Source organism: Triturus cristatus, chromosome 7 (assembly GCF_964204655.1).
Source record: "Triturus cristatus chromosome 7, aTriCri1.1, whole genome shotgun sequence".
Taxonomy (NCBI): domain Eukaryota; kingdom Metazoa; phylum Chordata; class Amphibia; order Caudata; family Salamandridae; genus Triturus; species Triturus cristatus.
The window spans coordinates 1,663,771,798-1,663,787,602 of NC_140590.1; the positions used below are offsets into that span (position 1 = coordinate 1,663,771,798).

A 15,805-nucleotide genomic window follows, 5' to 3' on the forward strand; every position below is an offset into this window, starting at 1 on the left:
GGGGTGAAATGGATAGGATCAAAGAAGTGGAAACGTACAGAAATATGGACAAAAGGATTTATCAATCGCCTAGGGTTAAAAAAAAAAATAAAAAAAAAAGGAAAAAACAGGGAAAAAAGAACCCGAAGATGGCGCCCCAAAGGTGGGACTTCCGCAGGAAGCACGACGACGTCACGGGAGGTGCACCAAATGGTGGACGTCGACGCCCACCTGGGCTACAAAAAAAAAAAAAAAAAAAAAAACAAAGGAAAGACTACGAATCCGGACCCAACCACAAGATCGCGGAATAATGCACAGCATAGTGAATCCAGAAAGATCTTCAAGCTGCAAAACTACACCGACAGGTAAGAAACTTTTCGTTTTCCGCCATTGGGTTCGGATGTCCTAATCTTAGCTCTTTGAGTATTTAGGAAAACTTTACTTTTGTCAAGCCAAAAGGCTTTTAAACTCGTCAGTATTGTTTTCGTTCGGCGCCAAGTATTTTTCTACAGTTGATTCTCTAGAAAAGCGTTGAAGTTAGCCGTTTGCTCTTCGACGCCAGAGGCCCGATCGAGATCGACGATGGAAACATCAAATTACCCCTTTAAGCGTTGCCCCCTTTGCAACGCTAAGTATGCTCCCTTCGACGTGCACCCCGTGTGCAATAAATGCCTCTCTCCGACACATGACGAAGCCACCTGTATGGCGTGTTCCAGGTTCCGATCGAAGAAAACTCTTCACATTCGTCGAGCAGCTCGGCTCGAGGCGCAGAAAGCGGCGCCAAACCCGGACAACATCTTCGGGACCGAAGATGAAGAAGTCGTGGACCTTGAAGTTCTGGAGGGACTATCGGATACAGATTCGGAGCGTGAATCCAACTATGATGCCGAAGACGGGCGTATCATTGATGTCGAGGAAGATTATGCCGTCGATAAGGTAGGAGACGACGAAGAGGCCCTTGGGGCCGAGGAAGATGGCTCGGACGATGAGCTAGGCCCACGTGTCGGTGCAGGGCCCAAAGACGTACTCGATAAGGCTCAGGTCGAGGGATCGCCACACGGCCTTACCCGAGATCTTTCCTCTCGTTCTACAGCCCCGCTTCAAAGCCCGGCTTCGAACTATCCTACGGAGCCATCGGTCTCGAAAGCGCCATCATTTGGTCAAGGAAAACCGAAACTGAAGGCACAGGCACCGAAATCGAAACCGAAAGAGAAAATGACTCTCAGCGGCGACAAGGCCTCGAAGCCGTCGGAGCCGAAGACACAAAAGACGGCACCTAAGACTTCGGTCAAGGTGGTCGAGCCGAAAAAATCGGCGTCGAGGATCGTCGATACGGGAAAAAAGGGCAACCCTCAAGAGCCAAGCCCTTCCAATCCTCGTGCCGAGAAACAAACGTCTGGTACGGGGCTCGATGCCACACCAAGGACGGTCTCGAAGGGCCATGTCAAGTCCACGACACCGTCCCCCTTCGTAAAGAAGTCGGTGTCTGATCCGTTATTACGCATCCAAGACCGGGCTTCGATGCTCACCGCGACAACAGTCCCACAGCCGAACACGGCCTGCACGGTTCAGACCGTGTCGACGCACATCAAGTTCGGATTACCACCAGCGGTGCGACCAAAGATGTTCGACGCACAAAAGGGTCCCGCACCGACGAAAGGTGTCGACCCGAAGAACGCTGCCGAAGCGCCAAAAGGGGTGTCAATGGACCAAACGGCTGCTGAAGTACCTCAAGAAGATGAGGAGCCGAGGCAGTTTATCTCTTCGGGGACTGGTAAACTTTCACTACATAAAAGAAAGATAGTGCCAGAGAAACCTATGGAACCATACAGAATTCCATTAAAGAAACAGAAAACCATGTCACCAGTTCTTCTGGAACATGTTCAAGATCATAGACTGGAGCCTCAATCATTCTCACCCACACAGTCTGATGTGGATGCAGGAGATTATGGTGCTGATGACAGCACTTACCCATTGACCACTGAACCTGACGACCAAAACCAACCTTGGGTGGACACTATTGGTGCGGGGGACCCGCATACTGCTCCAGACACACAAGCATATGAGGTGAAAACATCTCCGACTGAAGATGCTGCTGCCTTCAATGCATTAATTGAGAGAGCAGCTGAGAACCATGATGTACAGCTCCACACTGATCCTATTGAGGATGATTTTCTGATGGATACCTTCTCTACCTCAGAAAGATCTGTTAAAACTCTGCCCATGCTCAAAGGTGTCCTAAAACAAGCTAATGAATTTTTTAAGGAGCCCACGAGGGCAAGAGTACTGAACCCTAGGATTGAGAAGAAGTATAGGCCAGCTCCTGTGGACCCTACCTACATAAGAGGCCAGCTGCCTTTGGACTCGTTGGTGGTTTCCAATGCTCGGAAGAGGGCCAACTCACAGACAACGGGTGATGCTCCTCCCCCTGACAAGGAGTCTAAGGTCTTGGAAACATCAGGAAAAAGAGTTGCTGCACAGGCAGCTAACATCTGGAGGATTGCCAACACTCAGGCACTTCTTGCTAGGTATGACAGGGCGCATTACGATACCCTAGAGACACTGCTACAGCACCTCCCAGATCAATATAAGGAAGAAGCAGAGTCCCTGATTAGAGAAGGGAAGCTCATAAGCAACTCTTCCATTAAGTGCACTCTTGACGCAGCTGACACTGCAGCTAGGGCGATTAACACCAGCGTCATGTTACGACGACATGCTTGGTTAAGAATTTCCGGATTCAAACCAGAGATACAAACAACTATACTCAATCAACCTGTCAACCCTCAATCCCTCTTTGGCCCAGAGGTTGACACCACCCTAGAGAAAATCAAAAAAGATACAGAGACTGCAAAGTCTATGGGGGCTCTGCAATCACAGCAGTTTAGGAGTGTGTCCTTTCGTCGCTCTGCCAACAGGGGACCATCTAGAGGCCAGAACTCACAGCAGTCGCAGTACACTAAACAAGGTACGCAGACCAACTATAACAAAAATCACAGAGGTGGATACCGTGGCAACAACGTCAAGGGTAGAGGCCGTGGAAACAACAGCTCCAGGTCCTCCGCCACCACCAAACAGTGACGCCTTGTCACTGCCCCCGACCACGTAACACCTGTCGGGGGGAGACTCCAACAGTTCCTGCCGGTCTGGAAATCCATCACCACGGACAGGTGGGTGAGATAAATTGTCCAGTACGGTTATTGTCTAGAGCTCACATCCACTCCACCAAACATACCACCAAGACACCATCCTATGTCCGCAGAGCACTTGCACTTATTGCACCAGGAAGTGCTCCGTATGCTCCACAAAGGAGCCATAGAACTAGTGCTTGTACAAGACCAAGGATCAGGGGTGTACTCACTTTATTTTCTGATCCCCAAAAAGGACAGGTCTCTCAGACCCATACTGGACCTCAGACCTCTGAACCGTTACATTCTGTCAGAGCATTTTCACATGCTCACCCTGCAGCAGGTGCTGCCGTTGCTCAGTCAGGGAGACTTTCTCGCAACCCTAGATGTAAAAGATGCGTATTTCCATATACCCATACACCCGTCACACAGAAAATATCTCAGGTTCACTCTTCAAGACCAACATTACCAGTTCAAGGTCCTCCCTTTCAGAGTAACAACGGCATCAAGGGTGTTCACCAAGTGCCTAGCAACAGTGGCAGCACACTTAAGGAGACAGCATATACACGTCTATCCTTATCTGGACGACTGGCTTATCCAGGCAAGGTCCGCCCGGCAGTGTGCCAGCCACGTCTCCCACACCATTCACCTTCTTCACAGCCTGGGATTCTCACTAAATTATCCAAAGTCCCACCTTCAACCCGCCCACGTACGGCAGTACCTAGGCGCGACCATAGACACTCTGGCGACCATGGCCCAACCCAATCCCGTAAGGATCCACAGCATGCAGTTGCTAATAAAAAAGTTCAGACCTCAACACTCACTACCGGCCCGAGGGTTTATGCAGTTGATAGGCATGATGGCTTCCTGCATCTTCATAGTCCCGCACGCGAGACTACATATGCGCACGCTTCAGGAGTGCTTAGCACGTCAGTGGAATCAGGCTCAAGGACAGTTGAAAGACCTAGTGTTGGTGAGCGGTCGGGCATACAACTCTCTGCATTGGTGGAATCCACAAAACCTTTGCAAGGGCCGACCGTTCCAAGAGCCTGTTCCACAAATAATACTGACAGCGGACGCGTCTCTCCAGGAATGGGGAGCTCATGTACTCAATTACACAGTGCAGGGACTATGGACAACACAGCAAAAGAAGATGCACATCAACCTTCTGGAACTGATGGCAATCTTCCTGGCAATGAAGGCATTCAAAGTACACTTGTGCAACAAAGTCGTGTTGATCCGGACGGACAACATGACTGCCATGTACTACATACAGAAGCAGGGAGGAACACACTCTCCACAGTTGTCTCATCTGGCTCAGAGCATGTGGAAGTGGGCCATTCAGAGGAACATATTCCTCATGGCGGAACACCTCCCGGGCAAGGACAACCAGATGGCGGATCTGCTCAGCAGACACAGCCACCAGATGCACGAGTGGGAGCTACATCCGTCAGTACTCCAACCGTACTTCCTGCAGTGGAGTCATCCAGAGATAGACCTATTCGCCACAAGGGAGAACGCAAAATGCCAAAGCTTTGCCGCCAGGTTCCCGCATCCACAGTCGCAGGGCAATGCGATATGGATGAACTGGTCAGGCAGATTTGCGTACGCTTTTCCCCCAGCACCATTAATACCGCTAGTGGCACGCAAACTGAGGCAACACTCACTGACGCTCGTCCTGGTTGCTCCCACGTGGGCACGCCAGCCATGGTACACCACGTTTCTAGAACTCTCCGTGGTAACGCATCAACGACTGCGGCGGACGCCCAGGCTTTTAACCCAGAGCCATGGCGCAATTCAGCACCCAGATCCGCAACAGCTAAGCCTAGCGATCTGGCTCCTGAAATCTTAGAATTTGGCTACCTCAACTTGCCTCCAGAATGTATGAATATCATCAAAGAGGCAAGACGACCCACGACCAGAGCCTGCTATGCGGCTAAGTGGAAAAGATTTGTCATTTATTGTAAAAATAATGACATCAATCCGCTGGATGCATCAACTCTGAACATTATCTGTTATCTATTACACTTATACAGATGCAATCTGGCATACAATTCCATCCGTATACATTTAACCGCACTGGCAGCTTACCTTCAGAACAGGCAGCACCTCTCACTGTTCAGAGTGCCTGCCATCAAAGCCTTCTTGGAGGGACTCAAACGAGTGATTCCTCCTAAACACCCACCTTCACCAGTCTGGAACCTAAATGTGGTCCTCATCAGACTCATGGGACCACCTTTTGAACCTCTACACTCCTGTGAGATTCAATTTCTAACCTGGAAGGTAGCTTTCCTAGTAGCCATTACTTCACTCAGAAGAGTTAGTGAACTCCAGGCACTAACCATTCAAGAGCCATTTATACAGGTTCATGCAAACAGGGTCGTACTACGCACCAACCCTACATTCATGCCCAAGGTGATATCACAGTTCCATATGAACCAATCCATAGAACTGACGGTGTTTTATCCTAATCCTGAGAATGTAGCAGAGAGAATGCTCCACACACTTGATGTCAAAAGAGCTCTCATGTACTATATTGACAGAACACAGACTTTCAGGAAGACAAAACAACTGTTTGTTGCCTTTTCTCCACAGCACAAAGGCAACCCCATTTCCAAAGCAGTAATAGCTAGGTGGATCGTTAAGTGTATACAGATTTGCTATGAAAAAGCTAAGCGCACACTAACGATTCCTCCAAGAGCCCACTCCACACGCAAGTTAGGGGCCTCCATGGCTTTCCTAGGGAATATTCCTTTAAAGGAGATATGTAGAGCAGCCACATGGTCCACTATATATACATTTACTAAACACTACTGTGTAGATGTACACTCAAGACAGCAGGCAGCTGTAGGACAGGCTGTTCTCAAAACTCTTTTTCAGACTGCTGCAGCTGGCACGGGCAGCCGCCGCTAAATGGAGGGACTGCTATATAATCTATGCACAGATATGAATTCAGCAGCCCACATGCCTCGAACCGAATATGCTACTTACCAGTATGCATCTATTCTTGGCATCTAGGGCTGCTGACATTCATATCGCCCACCCTCCTCCCCGGCGCCTGTAGCAGCTGTAGCATTCAGTAATTACTAGTTAGCATGGTCATCATTCACTATATTACACCATTTCTGCCACAATGGCGAAAAACAATCTAAGGATGGAGGGGATGCCCATGCTCACTGTAGTCCAGGGGAGGAGCCACCTATCTTGTGATACTTCGAAGACTCTTCCAGGACAACAAAATGCAATCATCCGGACCCAACACTAGGCGGCGATCTATGCACAGATATGAATGTCAGCAGCCCTACATGCCAAGAACAGATGCATACTGGTAAGTAGCATATTCGTTGCTTAGTGCTCAATGTAGGAAAGTGGGTTTCTATTGCAGTAATCACCCCCCCCCACTTTTTGCCAGACTACTGATGCACTTTTACTAGGTGTGCCCTGGGTCCCTGCCAATCAGGTTCCCAGGGCCTGTGTTCTTTCCGCAAAACTAGCCCAATTGGCTTCTCTGGCCACAGGTCAGCCCCTAGCAAATGGTACCCCAGGTACCCAGGGCACTGTGACCAGGAAAGACCTCTAAGGGCTGCAGCACTTATTGTGCCACCCTTGGAGGCCCTATACCTCTACGCACACACACTGCCTTTGCAGGCTGCGTGTTTTGGTGCAGAACAAAGTGAAGAGTCGACATGGCACACATCCCTGTGAGCCATCCCTACAACCCACTGCCCTGGCATAGGTCAGCCACCCCTCTAGCTGGGTGCACTATAGTAGCCATAAAGGCTACACTGAAAACTTGGAAGTTTGGTATCAAACTTCTCAGCACATTAAACCCACACTGATGCCAGTGTGGGATATAATGTAAAATGCACAACAGAGGGCATCTTAGAGATGCCCCCTGAAATTCGACCAACTTCTAGTGGTCTCGACTGAGTGGCTGCTTATGCTGCCATCATTAGACATGTTTCTGGACCCCTGGGTCGAGAGCCTGCTGCTCTCGGGGGCCTGAAACAATGCACATGCTGGGTTGAGGTGCCAAGCCTCCTCTCCCCCCCCCCCCCTGCCCCCCCCTCCCCCAGGGTGAGCAGGTTTCACTAATGGAAAGCTTCAAAGGCATGCCGCCTGTGTGAGCTTCCCCAGACCACTTGCTGCCCAGCAACTAGTCCCCACTTTTTCGGCCCCCCACTTTGGGCAGGAGAACCAGTGGAAAAATCAAGTGAGGGAGAGAGGTGTACCCACCTCTGCCAACTCCACCCCTCAGGTGGGGGAGACTAGGTGAAGCACAACTCCGAGTCCCCACCATCTTGAGAATGGGAGACACAACCAACCAGGGACAAGCTCCTGCCCCCCTCCCACTGGAGGGTGGCACAATAGGGGGTGTCCCTACCCTCTAACTACCTGGAACGCCCTTAAATCTAGTATTAGGGGGGCACCCTGGACCTTGTTTCTTCCGATCCAGAAATGACAAGAAAGAAGTTAGAAGAAGGACCGAACAGCCGTGCAGGGGTAACAAGAGGATGACGCCCACTGACTTGCCCCAACCCTACAGGCCTGTCTCTGCTCCTGCGAAACCCCAGCGTGTCCTGCTGCCAGCAATCCCAAAAACCCCAGAGGACCTGCCTGTCTTCACTTCCAAAGACTGCTTCTCCCGTGAACACCAGATTTGTTCAATTGCAACCTCTGGCAGCAGCCGGAAACCGTGAATCCAGCCCACTCTGCACCCACTGAACCCGGCCCAAGCTCGGGTGGAAAAACGCCACGAGGAGGTCACCCCGGCATTCCTGAACCGAGATCCGGCGACCACTGACCTGCCTCAAGCCTCCAGCCGACGTCTGCAGTCTAAAACCAGAAGGCCCCCCTAACCGCGACCAGGAGCTGGTAAGAAGATCTGACCCCAAAAGGCACCCCTGCACCTGACGCCCCACAGCCTTGTGTGCCCAAACCAACGGTGCCTAACCAACCCCTAACTTCCCAACTTACCTCGCGAAGTGGTGGTCACACCCAGAAGTCCTTCGTCTCCCTGTCTGCTGTGCTTTTGCAACCCGGAGGTTCTCAATTGGAAATAACAGGGCACCTGACGTCAAAACAGCACTCTGCACCCGGCCGCCTCAGTGCCGCTAAGGGTGCACCTTTTGTGCTACTTTGTTTCCCCATTTGCCCTGACCTAAACAATAGGAGCTTTGCTCCCACATCCCAGTGGCATGCTCGTTGGCAGCCACCAACCGGAGGCCCCCTATTGGATAACATTGGGCCTCAACACTCTGCACCCGGCCGCCCTAGTGCCGCTGAGGGTGTAACAAGAGTGCATCACTGACCATGGGGGACCCCTGAGTCTAACCCCAGAACCTTAACTCCCACAGTCGATAACTTACCTGTGAACCGATAGCCTGTTTTTCCTCCTTAGGATAACATTGACAGTTTTCTTCCAAAAGGTTTCTAGGTGTGGAGCTTTGTAATCTAAAAATATTCTTTAAAAATCGCACAAATAATCAAAAGTATTTACTTACCTGTTTGCAGGAAATGTCCCAGTGCTGAATCTAGGTATCCAGCACTGAGTTAGAAAAGTAACGTAAAAAGTAACTTCCCTGTAATTTACTGAAAATGCCTATTCATTTCAATGTACTGTATTTGCTAAGTATTGCAGCTTACTGCATCCCCTGTAAATCAAACAAAGTACAAGTCCTATTGCATTTTCAAACTGTTCTACATTCAGCAACGTATTACTGTAAAGTATTTAATGCTTACCTGTGCCAGGCTTGCTTGGTTCTAAAAATAAAACAACAGTATATTTTGTTTATACAAAAACAATTGGTCTAGAGTTCAGTTCTTGAGTGTGTGAATTCATTTGCTGACTGAGGGTGTACATCAAATGCTTAACACTGTCCTCTGATACTGCCTTACTGCTCGACCACTCTACCACAAAAAGAGAGTAAGGTTCTATCTAACTTTAACCTCTGGGGTCACCTGGACTCTATACACACTATACCTCATTTTGGTGTAGTATATATAGAGCCAGTTTCCTACACTCAAGAATTATAATCATTTTTTTAACCTGCTTGTTGTACTTTGTCACAGTGGGAGGGGCTGTTATCTGTGGCATTGCGCCACCCGCTACTGAGAGGAAGAGGGAAGTCTATGGCTGCCGTATGCTGAAGAGGCTTAATAACTTGTTGGACGCTCAACAGGAGTGTTTTTTGCCCATATCAAGACCAGCCCTTAGAGTTCCTCAGCATAAGAGGAAACACGTCTTTATTTTTAACACATCTCAATAAGAATTTCTGTATGTTGCCACATGCATTACTTGAGAACACCCCTGTAGGTGGAAGGGAGTAGAGGTATAAATCACTGACCATTACCCTTTAAAGGTTTGAGCATACTAAAGAGGTCTGGGGGTTCATGGTGGGGCATACGGTGAGGGGGGATGCTGACAAGTAGATGATAGTGCTCTCTGGTAGTTACCTTGAAGGTGCATGGGGTAGGTACGGGATTACTTTCCTGTGTTCAAGCCCCCTTACGGAGAACAACCTAAATCTGTAATATGGAGATGGTGAGATAGTGAGGAGTTTTATGCAGGCAGAGGAACAGTGGTACACAGTAAAAGAGTACTCTTGGTGTTAGTGTTTATACGAGTAGGTAGTGGTGGAGTGTGAAGCAAGGCCAAGGTGAAGGTAGCACAGCTGAGGACTTGTTCAAGTGACTGGATGACATTTAGGCAGGGAACAAGGAGGACACTATTGCCGGACTAGTTCATTGGTGGCACTTTTGGCTGATTACCAGTCCAGATAACAGTTGGTTTGATAGCACGCCAATGTGGGAAAAAAGTTATTTGAAGTTTTTAGGTGCATTTGTCAAAGTACTTGTTATATGTTTGTAATGATGAGTGGGGGATGTGGCCCAACAGCCTGAGCTGCCAACTTTAGAATTGAGGAAGCAGGTTTGAGTCCCTGTGCTAGCTCAACATCACGTGATTCTAGGGAAATCTGTGCCTAAGAAATATAATTAGATCTGGTGTAAAGTGCTTTAATGCCCTTGAACCAAGGGGACAATATTTATAAAACTGCAAACAATTAAAATAAATGTGTTGTGGTCAGGGGGCTTGAAGATATTGGTTTCCATTATTTGTTCACTTTTCATGCCCGTTCTTCTTTAGGTGAAGATCCCAATGAAATTCAATGGCAATTCTGGTGTGTTGATGCGTACACCCAGCAATCTCGAAGATCTTGCCCCCTACACCTCCCTTAAGTTTTACATCCAGAACCCAGGCTTCAAAGGAAAGAAGAGGCGTCAAACTGAGGACAGCTCTCCACGCTTCGTCCTTTACCTTGGACCTCGAGACGTAAGAATGTGAATGAATTTTTTGTTTGTCACAATGCAAGCAGCCCTCCATTTCAATCAAGCCATTGAATAAATTCCACAACCATCTCCTACCAGATTTGGTGTCCCTGTGTCTTGCAGTGCCTGGACTGCCAATGTCTTATGGTGTCTTTGTCTCAGTAGCTTAATACTCATACTTAGTAAATAAAAGCTCTGTGTCTCACAGTACAGCCTATGTCTCATGGTGCCTTTAATGTCCATGTAGCACAGTGCCATGAGTGCTTCTGTGTCATGACCGCCCATGCATCATGGGTTCCAAAGTGCTCATGTGTCATTGCGGCATCATTGCCCATGTCTCATGGTACAATGAATATCCATGTATCATGTTGCCATGAACTCCACAGCTCAAGGAGCTAGAAGAACCCTTGTCTCATGGCACAGTAAGACGTGGGCACTTCTGGCACAATGTGGCACAGGTTCCTTCTGGCACTGAGACATAGGCTTTGTTGTACAAGGAAACCTTTACTTGCACGCTTCACTATGCCAGGAGGGTTTATGTTCCATGGGGCCAAGAAGAGCCCATGTTTCATAGTGGCATGAAGGGCCTAGCTCTCATGGTGGCTCAAGGCAAGGCCCATGTCTTGCTGTACCAGAGACACTGCCAGTCTCTCACGGTCTCTCACAGTTCAGTCATATAATCCAGAATTCTTTTACGCTAAACAATAGGCACAACCTGTTGCATCTCACCTACCTCATTATCACTCAGGACACCGTGGAATTGGACCTGGAAGTCAGATAAGTGCTATGAACCCAATGCCCTCATGAAGGGAACACCTCACAAAATAAATGAGGTTTGCGTGGTTTCTACCAGCATTCAGCATGTTAAAAGCATTTAATTAGTCATTCAGATTTAAGATATAACCACAATCTATGACCACCTTGGTGTGGATTATATTCAAGAAAAGTCAGTGGTTCAGTATTGGCATGTTACGTTATGACGGATTCATAATGTTAAATTTAGATTTCAGTGCTTCTGAAAATAAATTAGCTTTGAGCATCTATTGAGAGTTGAAAGTATACTCAACGTATTTGCAGTTGCATGTCATCCTTTGACTACAGTTAAAAAATATATATTTTGAGTCCTACACCACCACTGCCTCTTGTGTTGAATTTGTTGTACTTGTAAAGTTATGTTGATTTTCATAATTTGCTGTAGCATCCATTATTCCTCATGAGAGTGGATTATGAGCTTTCAGGCAAGAGATGCCCCAGGTTCTCTTGCTCTTAAACTGGGCTGCGATTTCACGGCTTGTGTATAAAACAGCTTCACATATTGTAGTTTGCTATCACTCTGAACGTCAGACTTTTTTGTGACTTAAAGATGTTGGCTCCAAGAATCTCTCTGTAGCTTCTGCTTTGGTGATCAGTCAATTTGCCATTCTCCTGCCCTCCTGGTACATTATATTTCTGAAATCTTTCAGGCATCTGGAGACTACATGGGTGTTGTGATGAGAGACGGAAAGATGGAGTGGGTCTACAGGCTTGGAGATGAAGACCCCACCCTGCTGACGATTGACGAGGAGATCAGTGAGCAGTTTGCCACTATCAGCATCGAAAGGTAATTTCAAGGCAACTTAATTGATAGGCATGGTCTACACATATCACCTTGGTATTTGAGTCTACAATTTGATGCCGGTGTAGACTGCTCATAGACTCCAGCATAGGGTCCTTGTGGACAAATTTTGAGAACGCCATAGCTTCTGGTGATAGCCTCCTCTGGAAACACCCTCTTCGTTCCAAGTGATTATCTTCCAGAAAGGGCAGTATTGCTGTCAGTTGCAAGGGAGGAAAGTTCTAGGAGACATATTTTTGGATGGCATCTGTTAAGACTCTAGCTCAGTTAGCTCTCTCTGTGCCACAAATGTGGTAATTTCCACTGCATGATTTTCCATTCAAAGCCGGAGAAAAATTGAAACACCCTGGATTTTGAAAAAAAAAAAAAGAACAAAAAAAACGGATAAACACATAATACTGAACAATATTCACAAACGTAAACATATAAACATATTAAATATTGATATTACTCAGTGATAACTAAAGCCTGCGGACCATTCTAACTATGAATTAAAATTTACAGGGGTCTCAATATTAAGCAAAGAACAAAGAAGGCAACTATGCTTAAGGAGTGCAGACAGATAGAGTGTTCTTTTCACTTAATTGTAGGATTTGTAAGTGATTAGGATGTTCCTTAGGGGAAAAGTCAGTAGACGATGAACAGACTATTGGGAGAAAGAATGGCAGGCTTCGTTTGTGTGTCAGATTGTGGTATAAATATGCGGTAATGCTTAAAGCTGTACGTTCCAACAGCGGTTTCTTTGATGCAGTGTGCTTTATACCCCAGCTACAGATTGAACCTCCCAGGCCAATTCTTGCTTAAAAATCCGAATTACCCAAAATGTGGTGGCAAGAAGCATGTGGCAGTAATAGTGTAAAATGCCAGTGATGTGAAAATTAAGCTCTCTATTATCCCAGAATAATACTTGCATTGCAATGTCCCCACTTGTGTAGGCCGAGCGTTAATGATCATTTTTGGCTTAATTCTACTCCAGCTCACTTCCCATTCCTCCTTTCACTATTTGCCATTTCTCATCTTACCTCCATTGTATTTTTATTCCTCTTATCGTCCCTGTCTCGTAATGTCCACCACGCGCCACGCAGGATACTCCAATATGGTCACATGTCTGTGATTGTGGAAAAGAAACAGAATCTTCACGAGACAAAGGCGGACGGTACATCCAAAGGCAAGCAGGGGCTGCTCAACTTGAATCCCAGCCAGGTGGTCTTCTACGTGGGTGGCTATCCTTCCAGTTTTGTGGTAAGAATGTTTTCTGCTTTGAGGCTTCTTCTAGGGGAAGTGTTGAGGGCTGGTGTTTGTTCAGTATCTTGCACCTGTTTGACACACCTACAGAAAATAAGTAGTGCATGTGTGTTTGTAATGGCAGTAAAAGCAAGTGCTGGTAAGCCTGGTCAAAAACACTTTATGCCACATAATGTCTCGAGGGATACGCTTGAGTTACACGGCACCATTGACATGCATTTCACTTTGTCTGGTGTTTGTTAAAAGAACCTTTACCTCTCCAATCAGTGGGTCCAGCACTGAATAGGACAGGACCTGTGCAAGGCATTTAGGATAGCCACATGAAGCAGATACATTTAAATACATGGAATCTAAATGGGAATCATTTCCTTAGTCATCGGTTACCTTGAAATTCTGCCTTGGTTCAGGCCAACGTTGGACACTGTTGCTTTACAGCAACCAAAGATGTGAATTTTCATTATTATATCTGCCATCCTATCAGTGAATAAGCAGCACATTGTGGTGACCTTGTGTTATTTTTGAAGCTTTATGTTGAAACTTATCCACTGTGTATATGTTTTTGAAACATGACCTCTGGTGTTTTATCAACGTTCTCCTTCAGGTGGATCTGCTAAAGCGCATCTCTGGGGTGAACCACCTCTCTTATGTGCTGGGGACAATGAGACTTCTGATTAAAGTGTAACAATCCGGTGCTCAGCCTTAATTCTGGCCCGACTGGATTATGGTAATGCCATGTACTTCGGCATTCCGAAAAAACTCACCAAGAGACTCCAGATCGTCATGAATGACGCGGCCAGACTTATATATAATAAACCAAGAAGGACACCGGCCACCCCCCTCCTCCGGGAGCTACACTGGTTGCCAGTGAATCAACGAGCCAAGTTCAAGGGCCTATGCATTACGCAGAAAGCCTTATATGGGCAAGCCCCAAAATACATCAAAAAACGCCTTGTCCCATATGCTCCTAACAGGAACCTACGCTCAGCCAACGCCGCCCTATTGATCTGCCCTAGGATCAAACGATCCACCATCGGTGGTCGGACATTTTCCCACACAATGCCCAAAGCTTGGAACCAACTGCCTGAAAATCTGCGCAAAGAAACCAGACTCCTGCCTTTTAGGAAAGAGCTAAAAACTGTGCTCTTTCAAGAGGCATGGGGTAACATCTAGTCGGTTTTTCTTCCTGCCAGTACTCACTCGTCTGCTAAGCGCTTAGAGACCCCGGGGTGATAAGGCGCTCTACAAGTTAAAAATACAAATACAAATACTTTGGGCGGAATAGATTGTACATATGCTCGGGTGAACGCCACTCCATCACCCCCAGTCTCTTCCCCCCCATATCTTCCCACCACCATACACCCCAGGATCTCCATCCAGCTCACTTCACCAAACAAGTATAAAGACAGGACGCAGCAGCATCAACCAATCCCAGTGATTGCTACTTATTTATTCGAGCACTTCCACTTGCATGGTGCACTCACAACTACCATCCATTCCCCATTTAGAGTGGGATTAGCCCCACCACCGCATAAGCTGCCCTTAATGTGTCTTCATTCCCTGCATGAACATCCTCTACAACAGCATGTGAACACTGGTGTTCCACAAACACCTGTGACCACTGTGAGAAAGTGCCCTCTTTCTTGCATGGTATGCCCCCACTTTTTGCTAAATTGCTGAATGTACTTTGACTGAGTGTACCCTGGACTCCTGCCAATCAGGTGCCCAGGGCCTATGTTCCTTCCTTAAACACACAAACTCCAAATTGGCAAACCCTGGCCACATGTCAGCCCCTAGTAAATGGTACCCTAGGTACCCAGGGCCTTGTGACCAGGGAAGGCCCCTAAGGGCTGCAGCACTCATTGTGCCACCCTTAGGGGCCCTGTACCCTTACACACACACACTGCCTTTGCAGGCTGAGTGTCTGGGTGCAGGACAAAATGAAGAGTCGACATGGCACACATCCCTGTGTGCCATGCCCAACACCAACACTGCCAAGACATATGTCAGTCACCCCTCTGGCTGGGTGCCTTATGCCCATGGTGTGGGCACAGGAGCAGGAGCCCTGTGCCCCTACGGTACCCAGGTCCATTCCCGGGCACTGTAAGTGCAGTGCTGCCATTTAAGAGTACATGGTGCTGAGAGCTCGTCAAACACGAGCTCCACAGCACCATAATGGCAACACTAAAGACTGGGAAGTTTGGTATCAAACTTCTCAGCACATTAAACCCACACTGATGCCAGTGTGAGATTTAATGTACCAAGCACCCCAGAGGGCATCTTAGAGATGCCCCCTTACAGCTAACTTACAATCCACGTCTGCTCTGAGGCTGCCACACAGCAGACACGTTGCTGGACCCCTGGGTGGGAGAGCCCCTGCTCTCCCGGGCCTGCAACAATGCACATCCTGGGTGAGGTGATAGATCTCCTCCCCCAGGATGAGCAAAGGGAAGCTTCAAAGGCCTGCCGCCTCTAGGAGTTTCCCCAGGCCACTGCAACCCCCCACTCTGGCGGG

General features: G+C 47.8%; 1 protein-coding gene across 1 annotated transcript in view; it reads left to right on the forward strand.

Annotated features, from left to right (window-relative positions):
• Window positions 1–15,805, forward strand: part of LAMA5 (laminin subunit alpha 5) — a 402,322-nt gene that overhangs the window by 292,097 nt on the left and 94,420 nt on the right. Inside the window, exons 61-63 of the mRNA XM_085615185.1 lie at window positions 10,252–10,437; window positions 11,897–12,033; window positions 13,134–13,290. Of these exons, the coding sequence (XP_085471311.1) occupies window positions 10,252–10,437; window positions 11,897–12,033; window positions 13,134–13,290 (480 nt within the window). The remainder of the gene's footprint in view (window positions 1–10,251; window positions 10,438–11,896; window positions 12,034–13,133; window positions 13,291–15,805) is intronic.